At 39.7% G+C, this 21,783-nt stretch overlaps 1 protein-coding gene across 1 annotated transcript; it reads left to right on the forward strand.

Moving 5' to 3' along the window:
• Nucleotides 1–32: 32 nt before the first annotated feature.
• On the forward strand, nucleotides 33–17,463 carry LOC105392192 (reticulon-4-interacting protein 1, mitochondrial). The gene is made up of 12 exons (XM_048628311.1): nucleotides 33–350; nucleotides 618–698; nucleotides 4,341–4,506; nucleotides 5,033–5,203; nucleotides 6,486–6,626; nucleotides 7,531–7,645; nucleotides 13,074–13,202; nucleotides 14,724–14,845; nucleotides 15,498–15,654; nucleotides 16,063–16,183; nucleotides 16,577–16,696; nucleotides 17,170–17,463. Exons 1-12 carry the CDS (start codon nucleotides 303–305, stop codon nucleotides 17,254–17,256), a joined length of 1,458 nt encoding a protein of 485 aa, XP_048484268.1. The 5' UTR covers nucleotides 33–302; the 3' UTR covers nucleotides 17,257–17,463.
• Nucleotides 17,464–21,783: the final 4,320 nt, after the last annotated feature.

Consider the following 21,783-nt stretch of genomic DNA (forward strand, 5'->3'; position numbering starts at 1 on the left):
GTTTACTGTTATGTCACAAACAGCTGATTTTTAGGTTATGTTGTTTTTATAGAAACTAATTTACATTTTCGGCCTATTTTATATAATTTTACACAAAACAAGCACAAAATTAACTAAGAAAATAAATAAAAGTGTATACAAAAATTACCTCAAACCGTTATTTCATTCGTCAAATTGGTATTACTGTTCTATTTTTGTAGCAAAGTTATTTAAGGACGAATCAGTTCCAAAGGTGAAGGCTGGGAAATATAGAAGATACGGCTTTATTTATTATTTCAGCTCAGTTTCGTTACATTTAGGGCATGGATGACCTAAAGTTTAAAGCTGGGGAAAAGCTTGAGGCTTTACAAGTGAGTAATATACTACCTACATTTAAATAAACTTAGATTATTACTTTAGTTTGTTAGGTCCCTACTTGCTACTTTTTTTAAACACTATTATTAGGTATAAATTTATGAGTTAAAAACAACTTCTGGTAACTACAGAACTGTATTCCTGTTACTTAAATTAAGTTAGTCCAACTCGGGTTCCTGGTGGAATACTTGTGTCAATATTTACTATGACCTAATATTCCTTACCATTTAATATTTAATGTGTTATTTTATATTAATTTTTAGGTAGCAGCCAAAACTGCAGCTGATAATGGAAAAACAAAAGCCGAAGATATTTATCAGCACACCTATGAAACAATACGAAAGGTAAATTAGGGTGATTCTCAAAAAATGGCTCCAAAAGCATAATTTCTTTGGCGCATTTTTTTTTTCATGTTGTTTTAATATTATACCCCACATATTGTAGAGGCTTTAGACCTCTTTAGTTATCTCTTATTGGCCCTGAAATCTATCGAGCCGATTCAAAGTTACAGCGATTTTAAACAATTTTGGGCCAATGAAATTAGATTGGCACCAATGAAATTAGAAAACACACCAAAGAAATTATAAAAGGTCCCAAAGAAGTTAGTTTTAAGAACAAAGAAATTAGAAATTATTTTAAAGAAATTAGTTTTATACGTAGATTGCAAATAATACACAACAAAACAAAAAATCACGCATATCTTTATTTGTTTTTAACATAATTACCTGATCACGTAAGGGTGCAAGGGTTTTAAACATCCGAATGAACCAATTGCCAACCTCACCTGCCCGTGATGCACTCTGCTAAATAACAGACGAGGCTCTGGCGACCGGATGATGGCGGTATAACCATCCAAAAACAGCTACTCTAAATCCCATAGGCCGGCGATGGGCAGCAGCGTCACCGGTATAAAAAAGTGTAAAGAGGACGAGAACACGATGACCCTGGAGTCCGGCCACATGTTCTACCATCAGGAGGGCGACCAACTGTCCCAAGGTGGCGTAGGATTCCTCGTCAACAAGACCCTTGTCAACAACGTAGTGGAGATCAGCAGTGTGTCAAATCGGGTAGCGTACCTAGTACTTAAACTAACCGAGAGGTATTCCTTGAAGGTCGTACAGTTATATGCACCAACCTCGGCACACTCTGACACAGAAGTCAAAGCAGTATACGAGGATATCTCTAGGGCATCACGTGTAGTGCTAGGACCCAATACACCGTTGTGATGGGGGACTTCAACGCCAAAGTGGGAGTACAAGAATGCGACGAATCGAGGGTAGGACATCATGGCTTTGGTAGCAGAGAGGTGGTGGAGCTGGTTTCTACCAGAGAGGGCAAATGCTTGTAGACTTCCTCGAAAGGGAGGGGCTTTCTTTCTGATGAATTCTTTCTTTGAGACGAAAAAGACTTCATTATGACTGACAAGCTGCACATTTCAAAGATATGTCCCAGTGATCAATAGGTTTAAAACTGGGAGTGATCACCGATTTCTCCGAGGTACTCTGAATATCAACTTCAAGCTGGAGAGGAGATGTCTGGTGAAGTCGACCCTTCGTCCCACACTGCACCAAATTGGAGCTGTCAACACCAGCTTCTAGAGAGGACTACAGTTCTTCAGAAGGGTGACCAAACCCTTCAGAAGGGTGACCAAACCCTTCTGAAGAACTATAGACCGATCTCGCTTTTAAGCCATGCATACAAGCTGTTCTCAAGGGTTATCACGAATGGTCTTGCCCAAAAGTTAGACGAGTTTCAGCACCCGGAGCAGGCTGGGTTTCAAAAAGGCTTTAGTACAATAGACCACATCCACACAGTAAGGTAGATTATACAGAAGACCGAAGAGTATAATCAGCCTCTTTATCTAGCCTTTGTGGACTATGAAAAAGCCTTCGACTACATCGAGACCTAAGCAGTTTTGGAATCCTTGCAGAGATGCCAAATCGACTGGCGCTATATCGAGGTGTTGAGGTGTCTGTACAATACCGCTACTATGACTGTCCAAGTACAGGACCACAAGACAAGACCTATCCAACTGAAACGTGGAGTGAAACAGAGCGATGTGATATCTCCGAAACGGTTCACCAATTCACTGGATGTATTGAAGACGTTGGACTGGAAAGGACATGGCATATGTATAAATGGCGAGTACATGTCACACCTCCGCTTCGCGGACGACATCGTTATTATGGCAGAATCTCTGCAGGAACTCAGCTGGATGCTAAGTGGCCTAAACGCTGCTTCCCGACGTGTAGGCCTCGGTATGAACTTGGACAAGACGAAAGTCATGTACAATGCTCACATGAAACCGGAGCCGGTCATCGTTGGTGAGGCAACAATCGAAGTTGTGCATGAATATGTCTACCTCGGGCAGACTATTCGGCTAGGCAGAAGCAACTTGGAAAAGGAGGCTGCAAGGCGCATCCAACTGGGTTGGGCTGCATTCGGGAAACTTCGTCACATATTGTCCTCGTCCATTCCTCGGAGCACGAAGACAAAAGTCTTCAACCAGTGCGTCCTGCTAGTGATGACGTATGGTGCTGAGACGTGGACACTGACGGTAGGACTGGTCCACCGATTTAAAGTCGCTCAGCGTGCTATGGCCCTCCATAGAAACCCCAAGCATAACTCTCTAGTTATGCTTGGGGTTTCTCTGATGGATCGTATCAGAAATGAGGTTATCCGTCAGAGGACTAAGGTTACCAACATAGCTGTCAAAATATGCAACCAGATGTGGCAGTGGGCTGGTCATATCTGCCGAAGAACCGATAACCGTTGGGGTAGACGAGTTCTCGAGTGGAGACCACGAACAGGCAACCGCAGCGTGGAACGCCCTCCTGCCCGCTGGACTGACGACCATAGGCGGGTAGCCGGTAGTAGTTGGATGAGGAAGGCCGAGAACCGAGTGTTGTGGCGCTCCTTGGGAGAGGCCTATGTCCAGTGGATGATTATTGGCTGATGATGATGATGAGAGAATTAACCATAATAGACATTGAATGCATAAAGTTAGCGTTATTATTGGTGTTTCATACTCAATACTAATTTCTTTGTATCAAAACTAATTTCGTTGGCGCAGAATGCCAAAGAAATCCAAAGAAATTATTGCCAACGAAATTAGAAATCATCACTTAAAATTTATTTTTACAGAAAGCTGATGTACAATTGGAACCTCTTATTGACACGTGCATACTGTTTGAATAGACATACGTGGACAAAAATATGTATGCAACAAAAACAAATAATAGCATGAAAGTAACAATCGAAGAAATTAGGCACTTACCTGACCAAAACCCGTTATGGCGCAAAAAAAAAATTTTTTCGTCATACTCCGTAAACTTACGCTCCTCTGCTCCTGGTCGAAGATAATGGGGGACTGAAGGGTGAGGGACGCATGGTGATTATTTCCGGTGATCGTTTAAACGCAGAGTAGGAACACGGTATCGTTACGCCAAAGAAGTTAGTTTTTTTTCTCGGACAAAATTGAATGCGTTATATTTTTGAAAACTAAACCTAAGAGTGAATAGAAACCTAATTTACAATTAACATAAGTATCTGTTATAATGATAATATATAAATCAAACGCTTATTTTACTTTAAAAAGTGAGTTTTTCTTGACCTAAAAATAAAATCAAGTGAAGGACGCGCCAAAGAACTTATGATATTGAGTTTTAAAAAATCATTGTCGCTTTCTTTATAAATTTATGCATTACATTACTAATGTATAAAAACGGTCACAAGATACATTATTTAAAAAAAATACATCCTGGTATAAAACTATCAATTTCATGTATTTTATGGCTTGGACATACCTAAATCGCGTCATTTGAGAATCACCCATTAGCTATTAAGCTGTTCTTGACATCCTGTGAAATTGGAGACAATATAAAATCTATTGTTTCTGGTGTACAAATGGGTCACCGGGACGTGAGTGGTTAAAGATGACACGCAAATAAGCCTCTATCTTTAGACAAAACCCTATCTCTTCACAGATACGAGAAGCGTTCAACGAGATATGGCACCACGAGCTGATCGTGGAGTCCCGGCGTCGTGTAGCCAACTTCACCGCGGAGACGGTGCAGCGCATCCGGGAGGGAGCGCCCCCCCTGTCGCCGGCGCTGCTGTACAATGAACTAGTCACGCTGTTTAAGGACAGAGGTTTGTTGTATGAATAGCTTATCTAATAATTTAATTCAACATAGTGGCAAACCCTAGTGTATCTCTTGTGTTCGTCATAATAGAAGAAAACGATTTCAATATTATACTTACCTACTGGTTTTAAAACTTATAAATAAGTGTCAGATACAATAATAATATATTAGTAAAATGACTCTACTATAGTTTCAGTTAGGATCAGTTTATCAAGAGAAAATGATAAATATAGCTGATTTTAGAGGTAACTTAATACAAAACAGTACCTAATTATGAAGATCGATAATTATAATAATTCGATTATTATTTATCTGATGAGCTTCTGCAGTCAGTCTTTTACAACTTTAATAGGATTTAGCTGGATTAATCCTCAATGCTGATTCAAAGAAAGCATTTCTGTTAGATAAGTCCATCTAACCTCCTATTACCGATTGCATTAAGTAATCCTCACACACCCAAGATTTTTTCACCCGCGTAAGTTTTCTTCCAAAGTTCAATCGAACTTACTAACATACACCCGTCTCTCCCGCAGTCTGGCGTCGCAGCATGGTGATCTTCATGTGCGGCGTGGCTTGCGGCTGCGCGAGCGGGATGGCGGTAGGGCTGCGGGTGGGGGCGCGCGCGCCGCAGGGGCCCCATGCTAGGCAGCTGCACTCGCATACTGACCAGTCGGTCATTATGGTGGATGATGCTGTTGCTTCCGGTTAGTATTACCTACAGTTAAGAGCAATGAAAAAGTTCCGGTAACCTAACCTTAAAAACACCTTGACATTCCACACTAAAAGTAGCATAACTTTTGAACGGCTCTACCGATTTCGACAAAATACAAATAAGAACACGCAGGGTAACATTATCTATCATCCAGAGAAAACAAAACGAAAATCGGTTCAGCCGTTTGGAAGTTACGCCCCTACAAATAGATACACAAACACACAGACACATTAAAAGGAATGACACAGCGCGAGTGGGACGGCAGTAGGCCTCCATATGGGTGTGCGAGCGGGATGGCGGTAGGGCTGCGGGTGGGGGCGCGCGCGCCGCAGGGGCCCCATGCTAGGCAGCTGCACTCGCATACTGACCAGTCGGTCATTATGGTGGATGATGCTGTTGCTTCCGGTTAGTATTACCTACAGTTAAGAGCAATGAAAAAGTTCCGGTAACCTAACCTTAAAAACACCTTGACATTCCACACTAAAAGTAGCATAACTTTTGAACGGCTCTACCGATTTCGACAAAATACAAATAAGAACACGCAGGGTAACATTATCTATCATCCAGAGAAAACAAAACGAAAATCGGTTCAGCCGTTTGGAAGTTACGCCCCTACAAATAGATACACAAACACACAGACACATTAAAAGGAATGACACAGCGCGAGTGGGACGGCAGTAGGCCTCCATATGGGTGTGCGAGCGGGATGGCGATAGGGCTGCGGGTGGGGGCGCGCGCGCCGCAGGGGCCCCATGCTAGGCAGCTGCACTCGCATACTGACCAGTCGGTCATTATGGTGGATGATGCTGTTGCTTCGGGTTAGTCTGCTTTCTAACCTAACCAATGTTAAAAATCCCCGCCTTTCTACACTAAAACTAGCATAACTTTGGAACGGCTACGACGATTTTGATAAAATGCAGCTGAGAGCAGGCAGGGTAACCTTATCTATGGTGCGAAAAAAAAATAAGGTAAATCAGTCCAGCCCTTTTGGAGCTACGCTACTACAAACAGATACATAAAAACACAGACACGTTAAACTTGTAGTTAAACACAAGGGGTTATTATCATCCAAGAAGCTCCACAACATTATTTCCTCGTCGTTCCTCATCCAGCCACTGTCCCACGCTAAAAACCATCACATTGCTTTCAACACATTAAATATGATGCGTGTGTTTGCATTACGTAACGCTTAACTTGCATTTGTGCAACTTAGGAAACTCAGGATTATGTACAACCTACCTTTTATGACTCAAATAAATTGTACAACCTTCCAGCGGCGTCAACCGGCGAGGTGCTAATCCGAGTGCAAGCCTTCAGCGTGTGCCCCCTCGACCGCGGCGTGCTGCGGGGGCACGCGGGGGCACTGCGCGGGCTGCTCACGCGGGGGCACGTCACCGTGGGCCGCGGGTTCGCCGGTGAGTGACACTGTGTGCCGCGTGCCCCCACGGCCGTGCTGCGGGGGCACGCGGGCGCACTGCGCGGGCTGCTCACGCGGGGGCACGTCACCGTGGGCCGCGGGTTCGCCGGTGAGTGACACTGTGTGCCGCGTGCCCCCTCGGCCGTGCTGCGGGGGCACGCGGGCGCACTGCGCGGGCTGCTCACGCGGGGGCACGTCCCCGTGGGCCGCGGGTTCGCCGGTGAGTGACACTGTGTGCCGCGTGCCCCCACGACCGTGCTGCGGGGGCACGCGGGGGCACGTCACCGTGGGCCGCGGGTTCGCCGGTGAGTGACACTGTGTGCCGCGTGCCCCCACGACCGTGCTGCGGGGGCACGCGGGGGCACGTCACCGTGGGTCGCGGGTTCGCCGGTGAGTCACACTGTGTGCCGCGTGCCCCTACTACCGTGCTGCGGGGGCACGCGGGGGCACGTCACCGTGGGCCGCGGGTTCGCCGGTGAGTGACACTGTTTGCCGCGTGCCCCCACGACCGTGCTGTGGGGGCACGCGGGGGCACGTCACCGTGGGACCGGTACGTGAGACACTGCCACCTGCCGGTAGTATTTGGAACCACTTCACCCGATCATTGCATTGATTTACAGCTTTCGTGAAGCAGTGTCAGATGTCGGCAAAGCCATATAGGCCCTTAGGCGCGAATTACACATAAAAGGTATAAGGCGAAGGCGCGGCGCAGGCATCTTGCCGCTTCAAAACGTTTCAATACAAAATGGCCAATGGCTTAAAGGGCTAATTTTTTTTTGGATTGTCAATTTTTATGATGAACAGGTAGAAAATGCTAGGTTCTATAAAAATACTTTGTCTAGAACTTAGCATTTTCTACGGGTGCGATTATTATACTAATCTCGTATCTCTACAATTCGCAGGTGTAGTGCTGGACGTGGGCCACGGCGTGTCGGAGCTGGAGCTGGGGGACGAGGTGTGGGGCTGCGTCAGCGAGTGGGCCGGCGGCGCGGCCAGCGAGCTGCTCACTGTCAGGAGGTAATTATTATTTATTTATTATAAATTACACAAAGTTACATTTTATATAAAAAGACAGTTACAGTGTGACAAAAACCAGTTTAGGTTTGACCGCACACCGACATTCGCACGGCTTCACTCATTGTATCCGTACATTGGTCTTAAAATACTTAAAGATAAGGCTTACATTCTAACACATTATAAATAACATCGAGTCCGTGTTGTTCTATGATAAATAACATGCAAGAGTAGTTGTTTGTGTAGACACACTATACTCTAATTTTTAATTCCGCGGAATTCTGACATTTCATTAGTGATACCACTAAAAAAGCTCTTCACCGAAAAAAGGTAAAATTTGAGTACATTTAATGGCAATATTTTTTTTATGTTTTCATAGAAAAACATAAATCTAAATATTTACTTGCTCAAGTGAAGTAAGTAATACAAAAATAACTAATATTTCAAAACTAGATGTTGCCACGAGCTTCGCTTCATCTTAATTAGTTTTCCCGTGGGAATTCCGCAATAAAAAGACTACTTTTTATCGCGGAATTTCCTGGATTAACACATTAGCTATTATTTGTTAATCCAGAGTGTCAGCTAACTCCATTCCAAATTTCATTAAAATCGGTTTAGTTGTTTTGACGTGAAGAAGTAACAAAGGTACACACATACATACATACACACATACTCACAAACTTTCGCATTTATAATATTAAGTAAAATCACGACTCACGACCATTGTATCGAATTAATTTTAATTACTTTATTTTATTCTTTAGCATGGCATCACTTTATACCAAATTCAGGGATAACAAACCTTTTTAATCGATTTCAAATAAAAGATTCTCAATTCGGTAAGTACATAATATGTTCGGTATATAGGTACCTATGTAAGATTATTGGAACTGCACCATATTAACATAAAATATGACAATCCATTAAGCCTAATAAACAAATATGATTTTTTTTATTGTATAAGTATGTTTATATGTTTGTTGGTATGTATGTTTGTCCACGAATATCTCGGAAACGATTGATCCGATTGTTACTATTCTTTTTTAGAGTTCCGTACCTGAAAAGGAAAAAAGGAACTCTTATCGTTATCCGTCTGTCTGTCACCACCCTTTTTCTCAGAAACGGTTAAAGATAACAAGCTAATATTTCATAAAGATGTACATAATTATGAAATCAAAAGGAAAAATATCTCAGATAAGTAGACTTGTACGGAACCCTCAGTGCGCGAGTCCAACTGGCACTTGGCCGGTTTCTTATCGTTGACCTTTCGCGTTGTGATAGTTTGTTGATTTTTATAAACGTTATGGAGCCACAACCTGGCCCTTCCCAGGAAGCGGCCCCATCTGACAGAGCACAAGAGTCAGACTTTCTCTCTCCCAGAAAGCAGCGTCCTCGTGGTTCTTTTGCGCCTAACGTAAAGACCATCATTCTAAATATTTAAAAATATAATATATAAAATTGTCCGGATACAACTGATGTTCAGACTCGTATTGAAAAAAGTACCCAGCCAAAAAAGGTTTGTGATCTCTGACATGTCAAAAATTGATAACTGTCAGAATTCCGTGAGATTAAAGATTAGAGATTAGGTGATTATTTTACATATTTATGATTGTAAGAAGAAAAGTGTAAGTATGTTTTTAATATTACTAGTTGTTATTTGTTGTCTTATATTTAGCGGGAGTTGGTTTATTAAGGTAGGTATTTGGTATTGCAGTAGCTGTTTTCCATATAAATTACGATACTGGGGGACTTGTAGTTTATTATTTAGACAGCTTCGGGTATTTTTTGTTTTTTGCATTATGTATTACGTTTTGATATTTATGATTAAAGAAGTTATCAATCAATAGGCTATATTTAACTTGGTTATGTATAGGTATTACTTTGCAGTGTTGGTGGAATAGTTGGTGGTAGTTGTCTTGGTGCTTAATTTTAGTTTTAAATGGGACAATCGCTTTAATAATTCTTAATTGTAGTGCGTATATGGAGTCTAGATTTGTTTTACAAGTTCTACCATAAGAACTAAGCCCATAGTATATGGTAGTTTCACCCAGTGCTTTATATAGCTGCAGCAGTATATTGTATGGGATTTTTTGTTTTATGATTTTTATTTTGGCTAGTATTGCTCTCAGTTTATCACATACGTGGTTGATGTGTTCTGTCCATTTGAGCCTGTCGTCGAATATCAGCCCAAGATATTTTTGTTTGCTGACGACTTCGACTGGTGGGCAACAACAATGTTGGTTGTCCTGCATGTGGAGGCAGCGGTGGTTGTGTACAATTAGTTTAGGTTCTGTGGTTATCCTATTTTGACTAGAGCTAATATACATCAAGGTTGTCTTCTTCGCATTGAGGACCAAACCTGCATCATGTGACCACTTGGTTAGTAGGGTGAAGTCACTCTGCAGTTGTTTTAAAGCCGTTTTTATGTCTTTACTGGCTGCAATGAGGCATGTATCATCGGCAAATTGGTAGATTTCACAGTATTTTATAAGTTTGACCACGTCATTTACATATGTTATGTAGTGCAGGGGACCCAAGACAGATCCCTGTGCTGTACCTTCAGATACTGCTATTTTTTTGCTCAGTGAGTCACCGACTTTAACTGTGAAAGATCTTTCTTTGAGATAGTTTTTACACCATTCGCCAAGAGGTCCTCGAATGCCGCAGTCGCTTAGTTTTTCACCCAGGATATTATGTTTCAGGGTATCGAATGCCTTGCTGTAGTCAATAAATGCGACTAAGATATGTTCTTTATCATTCAAGTGCCTGTAAATATCGTCTGTGAATTTTGTTAGTAGTTGTGTTGTACTTTTACCTGCCTGAAACCCATATTGTTTGTCAGTTATTATATTATGTTTATTATAAAATGAATTTATTTGTTTAGCTAATGCTTTTTCTACTATTTTGTTTATGGTATTTAATATAGTGATTTGGCGGTAGTTGTCATAGTTTTTATGACAGCCTTTTTTATGAATAGGTTTAACTATGCCTGTTTTGAGCTCTTTCGGATATTTACCTTCCTTGACCGATGCATTAATAAACCTTGATAGTATTTCTGCTATGTCGATCTCAATTGTTTTTAGGTCTTTAGCGCGTATTTTGTCGGATCCTGGTGCTTTACGGTTGCTCAGGGATCGTATTTCAGTGAGAATTGACTTGGCCGACGTTGGTTGAAATCTACAGCTTGCATTCACTGGAGAGATATACTGATTTTTATCTAGCAGTTTTCTATCACAATTAGGTACTATGTTCTTAACACTATTGGCAAAGTTTTTAGCAAAGTTATTTGCAATGCTACTAGTTGTGTTGTTGTTATTCAACATTGCATCCTGAATGACAGCATCTGCTATTGTTCTGGCCCTACCTGTGATACTATTTAATAATTGCCAGAGCGCTCTTGGGTTGTTTTTGTTCGAAATTATTTCATTCCGTATACTTTCATTTTTACATTTATTTATTAATTTATTAGAAAAATTTCTTGATGAATTGTACTGTTGCTTTATAATTTTATTGGTGGGATCCGAGATCCATTTTAAGAATAATTTATCCCTATGTTCACAAGCTTTTATGATTTTGTTATTAATCCAGTTGTTAGACATACGTTTTATATTCGTAGGTCTTTTTATTGTATACATAGATTTTTCATAGCATTTTTGTATATTTTCTATAATTATATTATATAGCTTTAGTGGGCAGATAACTTGTTTGGTAGGTTTCCAGTCTATTTGTTTTAAGGAATCAGCTAGCATTTTATAATTAAATTTGGTAATGTATTGAGAACCCACCCGTGTGTCCAGACCCGCTCCGCAGCAAGCGAGGGCCGTTGCTCGGTGGTCCGCCAGTTTGGTTCCGAGCGCCGCTGTGTATAAGTTTAGTGAGCGGGATCTTGCGTAGATGTGATCTATACAAGATTTAGTTATTTTGTTATTATATAATTCAATGCGTGTATACTCAGTGATCCCGCAAGCTAGGCTATTGTTATACATAGTAGTGTTATAAAAATGTTTTACAGGGCTGTTAATTTTTAGGTCTATGTTGATGTCTCCGAGCACATAAGTATCTTGCTGGCGTTTTATTTTACTAAGCAGTGTGTCTAATTCTCTAATAAACAAGTGTTTACTGTTACGAGGTGGGCGATATATGCAGCACAGGACCGCGCGGTAGTTCGAAGGCGTGGTTATAGTTCCGAAAAGGTTTTCAAAGTGTTGTGTTTTGTAGCTGTTTATGCGGAATTTATGAATTTTATTTATGTAGATAATAATGCCTCCGCCTTTTCTGCCATTTCGCAGTTCAGTGTGCATATTATAGCCCTGTAATTGGTACAATGTGCTGAGATCGTTGGAGATATTGGCTTCGGACAACATTATGACATCTATAGTACGTGATGAGGAATTAATGCATTGTTCGAGAGATGCAAAGTTTTTTATGGTGGATCTTATATTCATATGAATACATAGGAGTTGAATGTTTTTAGGTACATGAGTAAGGAATGAGTTTAGGTTAATACAGTCTGATAGTTCCAAAATATCGTCTAATACTATGTCCATTTCAGAGTTATTAGGTGATTAGGTAGGTACTAATACTAATGATAGGTATGGGTATGGTATAATATATGTGGGGACATCTCACACACGGCCATCCGACTCCAAGCTGGGCAGAGCCTGTAATATGGGTGTCAGACAGCTGATATGTCTACACAAAAGCATAGATAATACATATTAAATATAAATATCAATACCCAAGACCCGAGTACAGATATCTGTCTTTAAACAAATATGGAATCGACCCCGGAACCTTCGGCATAGCAGTCAGGGTCACTAACCACTACACCAGTCGGTCGGTAAATGTGTGGCGACGGGTTTCACACTCGTGCGTCTGTAGCGACGAGGTGTGGGGCTGCGTCAGCGAGTGGGCCGGCGGCGCGGCGAGCGAGCTACTGACTGTGCGGAGGTAAATGTGTGGCGACGGGTTTCACACTCATGGGTAAATGTGTGGGGCTGCGTCAGCGAGTGGGCCGGCGGCGCGGCGAGCGAGCTGCTGACTGTGCGGAGGTAAATGTGCGGCGATGGGTTTCACACTCGTGCGTGAGAGAGTGGGGTGACGGCGCGGCCTGCTGACTCTTAGGAGTGTGGCGACGCGTTTCACACTCGATGAATATAAACTACAAGTATTTCCGATTGTGTGTAAAATCATAATGATCATACCTTACGCCTGGCTCAAATAGATGAAAATCTATTTCGACATCTTTTACACTCAAGAGTTCGGATAATATGTTTTTTTTTTAAACAAACACCTTATTTTTTTCTGGAAAAAGTCACTCTAAACAATGACCACCTATTCTACCTAAAAGAAGCCTTATTTTTGCCTACAAAATAAGAAAAATACATCTATAGAACATATCGTTTCTCCACTAAAAATCAATCTCTTCCAGTACTCGAGTGAGCAAGCGGCCGCGTGGTCTAGCGGCTGACAGCGCCGCGTCGCTGCCGTGGTGCGGGGCTCTAGCGCTGACCGCCATAGACAGGCTGAAGTACGGGCCTGACAACTGTAAGGCTAAGAGGTGAGACTGTTATTATGAATTCAATATGTAGACTTCTTATAAGTTACATGTGTATATATGCGTCGCTGAGTCTAGTGGCTGACAGACCTCACACACGGCCATCCGACACCAAGCTAGCGTCGTGGTGCGGCGCTCTAGCGCTGACCGCTATAGACAGGCTGAAGTACGGATCTGACTGGCTAAGAGGTGAGACTAAGTGCCTCACGCCCGTGAGATAGGGAATAAACCTCCAAAAGGAGTGAAGATATAAGAAGAAATATAATAATAATATAATAAGAGAGCAGTCACATCAATGCTGCAAATAGACAAACAGCTATGGGTCGGCATACCATTCTGTGCCCTTGACATTCTAGACCTGTCTTTGATCATAAACATCATTACACCCTAACTTTGTCTTGAAAAAATGGCTTAAATCGATAAGACTGCCATTTTTGTACATCATGTGTATTTTTGTACATTATAAATTATGTAAGTTTTGTTCAAGTTTGTGTGTGCAAATCATTGAGTATGAATGGTCTGGAGATGAAATAGGCAGACGTTCCCCTCTGCCGGGGTGGTAGGCCAGAAAGGCCCACTGATTCATAAAAACTAGTTGTAGTCTCAATTTTCACTAGACTCAATCTAGTCGGCAAAGCGTTCGTTTCGTGTAAAATGAGCTGTTTACATACTAAATGACAGCTTCGTTGCATAGAATATTCGGATTCCCGGATTTGATCATAGATTTGGTCACCTTCGGTCATGGTTTATTGTTATTAGCCGTTGCCTAGCAACCAATGCAAATGTAAGAAAAATGCCATAGTGATGTACCGGTATGTAAATATGTGCTTATCGACAATAAATGTCACATTTATAGGAGGTTACACATAGTTTATTTAATTTGGTGAACGTAAGCTGACAGGGTTGACTAGGGAGGGGGTCACTCTCAAAATTTTTTGGTTTTGCATTGCAACAAGCAATGCTTTCAGGAAATTCAAGATGTAAAATCCAACCAAGTTTCTATGGAGCAGAAAAACCATTTTTGTCGTATAGAAAAAAAATGTTTAGTTTGACAAGTAAATCATAGCTAGGTAGGTACATAGGTTAGCTTTTTTGGAAGCATTTCATCTACATTCCATAAGTATTTTATGAAAAAACTTTAAAAGATAAGTTATAGAAATTAATGCTTCATACATTATGTTCTATTCTATTTAATTAATTTAAAATTATTATTTCCAACACATGATCTCGAATTCATCGATAACGCTTATCGACAATTGTTACATCCATGGCAAGAAAAAATGACGACACTGTGTTCATAATTAAATGTCTCTTCACATAACTCTTATTGCTAGGAATTAAAACTCATAATGACATGTCACATGAGACTTAATCAAGGTAAACGGTAAAATTTCCCCCCGAAAAAAATGGCAGACTTTTTTGTATCAAGAAAGATCGCTATGACGCTTCCCGAGGGTACACCCGAGTCCGCGTTGTTCTATGGTGCAAATAAAGAATATTCTATCTATCTATTATATATTTCAGGATAGCAATCTGCGGCGCAGCCAGCGGCGAGGGCTGCCTGCTAATCCAGCTGCTGAGCGCGTGGGGCGCGCACGTCACCGTCACCGCGCCCCGACACGCCACCATGAGCCTTAGGGACATGGGTAATAAGGCTCACTTACGAAACACTTACATGAAATGCTTTAAAAATACCGAATAAGAGGCATTGCTATTAAAATTGACTCGCATCCAATACCAGCGAAAGACTAGGCTTCCTATAAACTATGGTGTGCCTCAAGGTAGTATATTAGGACCGACCCTTTTTCTCATCTATGTCAACGAGATTTACTCTTCAAGAGCTTTTATGAGTCTTCGGGTCTGGGTAATAAGAGTCAGTTTAGCTTGTAATCTGCGGCGAGGGCTGCCTACTCATCCAGCTGCTGAGCGCGTGGGGCGCGCACGTCACCGTCACCGCGCCGCGACACGCCACCATGAGCCTTAGAGATATGGGTAATAAGAGTCACTATAGATTGGTATATGAATGTGGGTCGAAAAGCTTGAATAAGTCGGAGTCGGAGACACTGTATTAGATCTTTTAATAGTCCATTTTACTGATAGGTAGCCAGTTTATTGAAAAAGATTCGCTTGGCACAGCATAATTATTCCCATAAACTATGGTGTATTAGGTGTGCTTCAAGGTTGTATTCTGGGACCGACCCTTTTTCTTATCTTGTTCTTTTTATAGCTCACATACCTACGTTCCCTCTGTTCTACAAAAAAACCTTACCCTACCTAAAACCTTCAACCATCCCACAGGATCCCAAGACTACCTGGACCTGGACGGGTCAGTGACCCCGTCCTGGCTGTCCGTAGAACAGTTCGCCCTCAACAAGGGCCCGTGGGACGCCCTGCTGCTGTGCGGGGGGCTCGCCTGCCCACCGAAAACACCGGGCTCACATGCTGCCGTGCTTAAGTATGTTAAACTTCTTAATATTAAATTAAGTCGTAGTGAAAAGATTCCACTGTAGAAATTTGTGTCAGTAAAAACATACCTGTTTCGGGTTTTTTCTAACCGGGATGGGCAGTTTTGTTATTAATTAGACTGTTATGTCGATGGGGTTCGATCCCCAGTCGGGTGAACAGGCGAACTTAATGCTAATAGCAATTTCTTTTAGGTAACCTTTGGTGTTCTGGAGAAAGTGGTAGGCAGTGCGAGAGAGAAAGCTAAGAAGAGGAAGGCCCCTATAACTAAACTATTAGGCTGTGAGGTGCCTCCTAAAAAACTGCAAAAGGGTGATCTTTACCCACTAAGGAAGTTAATTACTGCAGATACTAAGTTTATATTATGTTATTTTGGTTAATAATTCATGTTATTTTCCAGAGCCACGGCTCCGCGCAACAACATAGTGGAGCTGCGTCCTAAAGCGCTGCTGTCCGACCGACTAGCGGCGCCGTTCACTCTCGCCTTTGCTGCCTCCTTCTACACGTATAGAGTTATGAGGGTACGTGGTACTGGATAATTTATTATGTTATACAGGCTGAACCGAAATAGAAATATGACTTCGATAGCATACATTTATGAAACAGAGGTGAATCAATATTGTTTATACATCCCGCTTATTATTAAAAAAACTAATAAATCAAATACGAAATATCTAGACAGAAGTATTTTTAGTGTATGGTTTATAATACGGTGGTTGTTGCTCATGCTGAACACTGAAATAAATACAGTTTCATTCTACAGGTATGAGCTAGCTCAATTGGGTAGTAAACCCTTATATAACCAGCTATCTAGTTTTTGTCATAGACTCGCTAACTAGAAGATTATTTTGACATAAAATATACTATGACTTTGTTCACCTTTTTGTTTTGTCTAACATGTCTCTTCTCCCCAGTGGCTAGTAGGTCTCGGCTCGCACACGGACTGGCTGGAGAACCAGTACCACCTGCGCGACGGACTCGCCACGCTGGCGCAGCTGGTGGACAATGGACAACTCACCCCCGTGCTTGATAAGGTAATTAGAACTAGCTAGCTGTTGCCCTTGAGGTTTGCATTTCCTTATAAAGTAAAATAAATTCCCAAATATCACCAGGGGGAAGGGGGGGAAATTAGAACGATCTCACGTGATTAATGGACGGCCCCCTACCAATTTACAGCTAAATCGGTTCAGCCGATCTAGAGTGTAAATAGAAATAGTGTAGCTAACACGACTTACAAACAACATACCTGACAGTTGATGCTTTAGGTGTTTTTTTTCTAAAAGGAGCACTTACACCAAAAAAGGCTCATTCGCATAGAACCATTTGCGTTCAGTAGTAGATCAACCATGTTAACGGTTTCATAGGCATAGGCCTATTTAATAATGAACAGTATGTTTTCGAAATATATCATCATTTCCCCGTGAAGTGAAGTAACCTTTTGGCGAGCTAGGGCCATCCCATCCAAATCCATGACATCACTTTTCACATTCACTATATTCTTTCCCAGGTTTTCCTCCCACAAGACTTCGAGTCTGCACTAGCACACGCGTGCAGCGAAGATGCGATCGGCACAACTGTGATTAGGTTCCCCTAGTACCCACCCTGGTCTAGACACAGGCTAGACCTAGGCTCCTACGTGTATAGAGCGAGACCTAACCAGTATTTAGGTCTGTTGAGTAAGTGTTTGTAGGCGATGTTGGTGTGTGTTTGTTGTTGAAATGTTGAAACGTCCTAGTAGCTGAAGGTCTATTTTTGATTAAGAGTTGTTGAGAAAGAGTAAGTTTATCGTGACTATGTGAGATAAGAAGTACCTATATTTTGGATTGATATAAGTTTAGAATTTTGTCAGTGAGATGGAAAATCAATGACTACTGATAAAATTCACCTGAAAAAAATGCGTGATGTAGAAACTTACCTACTTGATTTGTTTACCTAAATTAAATGTTATTGACTCATCACATCATCCTGAAAAATTACAGAGCCTTATTATGTTTTACGATGAATGTCTCAAATAGTACAAAAAACAATAACAAATTTGGTGCGATTTGCATTCTTAATATAAACTTAATTAACTAATTTGGTTTTTGACCAATATAAATTTAAAATCGTGCATTGAAAGTTTTATCTCTTTCCTAAACCAACGGTAAACAAGCCAAAGTCCATATGCGTAAAAAAGCCTACCTTAGTTAGTATAATATATTTTTGTAAATAATTTACCCAAGATTTATCTTTTACATATCCTTGTTCCTTTTATTGACGGTTTTACGCCAGTTGCAAGTTTATTTTTAAATGTATTTGCTATGTACGTATGTAGTTAGATAATTATTTCAATATAGAAATGGGTAAGTGAAATGGTTGAGGAGAATCCAAATATAAATGGACTGAGTAAGTACTGTTTTTTTTAATCAGAAGCCAATTTAGATACGCTGGTCTTTATTTAAATCACCGAATAGTTTTTTATTGTACTTAAATGAATGAGGTTAATTAAATAAAATTACAAGTATACTTAAATAGTAACAGTCCATTTTCTATTGATTTCAAGTTTTGCTTGCCCGTTTGACATATACAAGTGCTAAGTGTTAAATTTATGATTAAATGAAGGTGTGTATGTGAAATATAGATATAGACCTATACTTACCTGTAAAATGTGTCTCAAAATTATATCGTTCTATGTATAAATGTGTAGGTTGTATATAAAATATTTTCATATAGTTAAATAAGCCGTGCTGTCTGTGCGTTTTAATATATTTTTTAATCAAAGTTCAAATATACGAAAAATTAATGTATGATGCTCTTTACTGTATAAATAAACCTATGTATAAATTTAATTCGATAGCTTTACAGTTTGAAAAGTAATCGTGGGCTTATTTGAAGATTTTACATTGCACATTTTACAATGATGTACTTTTACCGCGTATATTTTGATACGAGTGTTCCTAAATTATTTTTAACATAAATTATAATAATATATTAAACAAAACAAATATATACGAATATAATTATTGATAGTTAGTCCGCCGCATGAAATTGAAATTTTCATACATAATTACTTAATATGGAGTCGGTAAGGATTTGACACAAAAATTTAATTTTTCAAATATAGCATAGGTATCTAATACTCTAGCTAGATTGAATGGAATATAACGCTATATGACACCAATAAAAAAATATAAACCTACAAATAAGGCGGCCTTACCGCTGAAAGCGATGTCTTATAAATCTACCGAGTCATAATACTAATTTAAATCCCACCTTATACTCATACTACTACTAAATAATACTAATTGTAGGTGGTGTTTTACTTAATATACACTCACGAGCAATGAAAAAGTTCCAGTGACATATGGAACGTCAATGTAAGGTGGAACCTTTCCATTGCACGTGAGTGTAATAAGTACCTATCTAGTGTCTGTGCCACCTGCCACCACTAAAATTTACTCTTTGGCTGCACTTATAGTAGTAAATGCCAGATATAGTGCCACAATCTTATCTGTTCCGGTGGCGACTTCGCTGTGATCGAATCCAGTGATGCCATCGATAAAATTTTGCCTATTTCTGGTTTAAACGACAATGCATTTCTGATATTACCTATAGTAATAATTAGGTACATTCATAAGTATAGATAAATCAAAATATAGGGTCGATAGTAAATGAAAGAGGATATAATATATCAAACGACATTTATTGTATGGAAAATTTGTCCACGGCGAACAGAAATAAAATTAGTTCTGATTATGTTCTGATATAGGAGATTAAATCTAGATTACAATGGTATAGGTAATATATGTGGGTCGTGGGAATAACGAGATACGACTTAAAAAAAACTATTAATTATTATTTTTGAACACTTTATTTAACATTTTTAAAGTAAATAGAAACAAAAGCATGCAATTAAAAGAAATTCAGACAGTGTGCAAAGGTTAATTCATCATCACGACCCATCACGTCCCCACTGCTGGGGCACGGGTCTCCTTCCAAAGGCTAATTGCCAAAAAGCAATTTCTTTCAGCCAGCTCTTGATAGGTTGGGAAAACAATGACATGTCATAAATCATCATTATTTCGTCTAAAATCGCTGCAGGTGCGAGAAATTCTTCTTGGTATACTGAATAAGATTTAAAGTATCATGTCATGTCCTCACACCTGTAATCAAAGAAAAATAAATATTATATACTTTTCATCACGAGTATCACGACTATTCACGACCCATCCCGTCCCCACTGCTGGGGCACGGGCCTCTCCGCTCTCGGGAAAATATTTAATAAAATTACATATTTTCTATTTATGGGTAAAATTATTCGTCATATTTGGCAACACTAACCTGTAGCCGCTGCAACTCGTTCTTCCAATTTTTCAAACGGAATTAAAGGCGCCTGAATATGTTATTCTTCCTGCATAAAAGCCAATATATATAGTACTACTTTTCTTGCATCACATTACAGCGCTTTTGGCACTATTTCACCCAGAAAATCACAAAACAAATTAAATAACGTAGCGTCAGCCTCTTCGCAAAAATTTACAACTCAAATAACGCACAGAGTATGAAATGACGTTTGACAATGACGTCTCGTTAGTTGCACATTTTGACCACCGGAACAGATAAGATTGTGGCACTATAGTAAGTATGATAGACAGGTTAGTTCCCGATTTCGCCGTAAGACTAAGTGGTGGCATTATTTTCAGAAAGTATGGTTCACAAATTTTTACTAAGTTCAAAATATATGCCTGACTGAATTATAAACCTTAATCTATTACTGCCCATTTTAACGAACCTACAATAATGTTATTTGTATATCTAAAAATTATATTGTACCTATAATGTTTGAATGTGTAATTCAAATTAAATGTACAGTAAGTTGCAATTGCATTTTTTTTGTTTTATCCTGTTTCCCTGAAGACTTTCCATAAAATATTAACACCTAAGTATAATATTATATTTTATTCTATTATAACCACCGAAGATAAGATACTGGTACATAATGTATCCCTTTCCAACAGCGATTATATTGTGCAGCTCTGATGATGTGATAAACTCCGTTCCCACCACCAGTGCTATGCTATGTGGAGAAATTAATAATATTATTGGTGAATATCAAACGCATGAATAGCAACCTATATATAGCATAGCACATCCTCTCTCACACACACATACCCACAAACTTTCGCCTTTATAATATTAGTAGGAAGTAGGATTTCTTAGGGCTTATTTTTCAATAGTCAGATAAATGTTATGAGGATCAAAATTGTTACTGTCACTGCCATCATTTATTCCCCAGATAACTTATATCATTCTTATATCTGACCATTGAAAAATTAGCCCTTAGGCAATTAAAAATAAAAGTATTTTGTTATAGTCCACAACATTTAATAGCAACAGCTAATCAATAATCATCCACAACCAACTCTACAAGGTTCAATAAAATAGAGGGACACAAAATGCATTATAACATCCCAATATGCTGTTAAATTAATATGTACTTATATTTTTCTTAAAACAGTTTTTTCCTAACCTGACATTTTACCGAAGAGTAGATTGCCAAGTTTTATATTGTAATTGCCAAAAATACAGTTTACCTATTTATTTCACAAAATACATAGAATGAGACAAAAGTAATAGTTTTAATAGCAGTAAATAAAATGCATTGCTTATACACTTACATACGATTTAATAATGGTCTTATGTTACTATTAAATCTGGTATCAACTTCAGATAACATTTAGTTTTTATATAAGTTTATAGAGTTAGTAAATATGAATAACTCGTAACATACCAATATGACTATATTGCTTTAATCAAATAACTGTTTGAACACAATGAAGGCTTTTCTGCAATGTCGTCAATTTTAGTTATGAAAATTTTGTCAAGTACCTAAACTCTATTTAGGTGAAATTTCAGCAAACGCTAAACGTATTTAGTAGCCTGTCATACGTCTGTCAGTTAGTACAAAATGCATTTAAATACTATTTAATATACGTTTAGCGTTTGGTAAGAGTGACCCTTAGGGCGTCTTGCACAACAAAGTTAAATAAATTTAAATCTATGACCTCTTGCTCTGACATTATACTGTCAGAGCAAGAGACAAACTATTTAATTTTGATTAACTTTGTTGTGCAAGACGCCC

This window comes from Plutella xylostella, chromosome 20, assembly GCF_932276165.1.
Source record: "Plutella xylostella chromosome 20, ilPluXylo3.1, whole genome shotgun sequence".
Taxonomy (NCBI): Eukaryota; Metazoa; Arthropoda; class Insecta; order Lepidoptera; family Plutellidae; genus Plutella; species Plutella xylostella.

What these genes read in the sequence shown, in the direction of transcription:
- LOC105392192 (XM_048628311.1), top strand. Translation starts at nt 303, where the DNA reads ATGGATGACCTAAAGTTTAAAGCTGGGGAAAAGCTTGAGGCTTTACAA. An exon ending in CCTATGAAACAATACGAAAG is followed by an intron (nt 699 to 4,340) that starts GTAAATTAGGGT and finishes ATCTCTTCACAG; the next exon opens with ATACGAGAAGCGTTCAACGA. An exon ending in GGATGATGCTGTTGCTTCCG is followed by an intron (nt 5,204 to 6,485) that starts GTTAGTATTACC and finishes ACAACCTTCCAG; the next exon opens with CGGCGTCAACCGGCGAGGTG.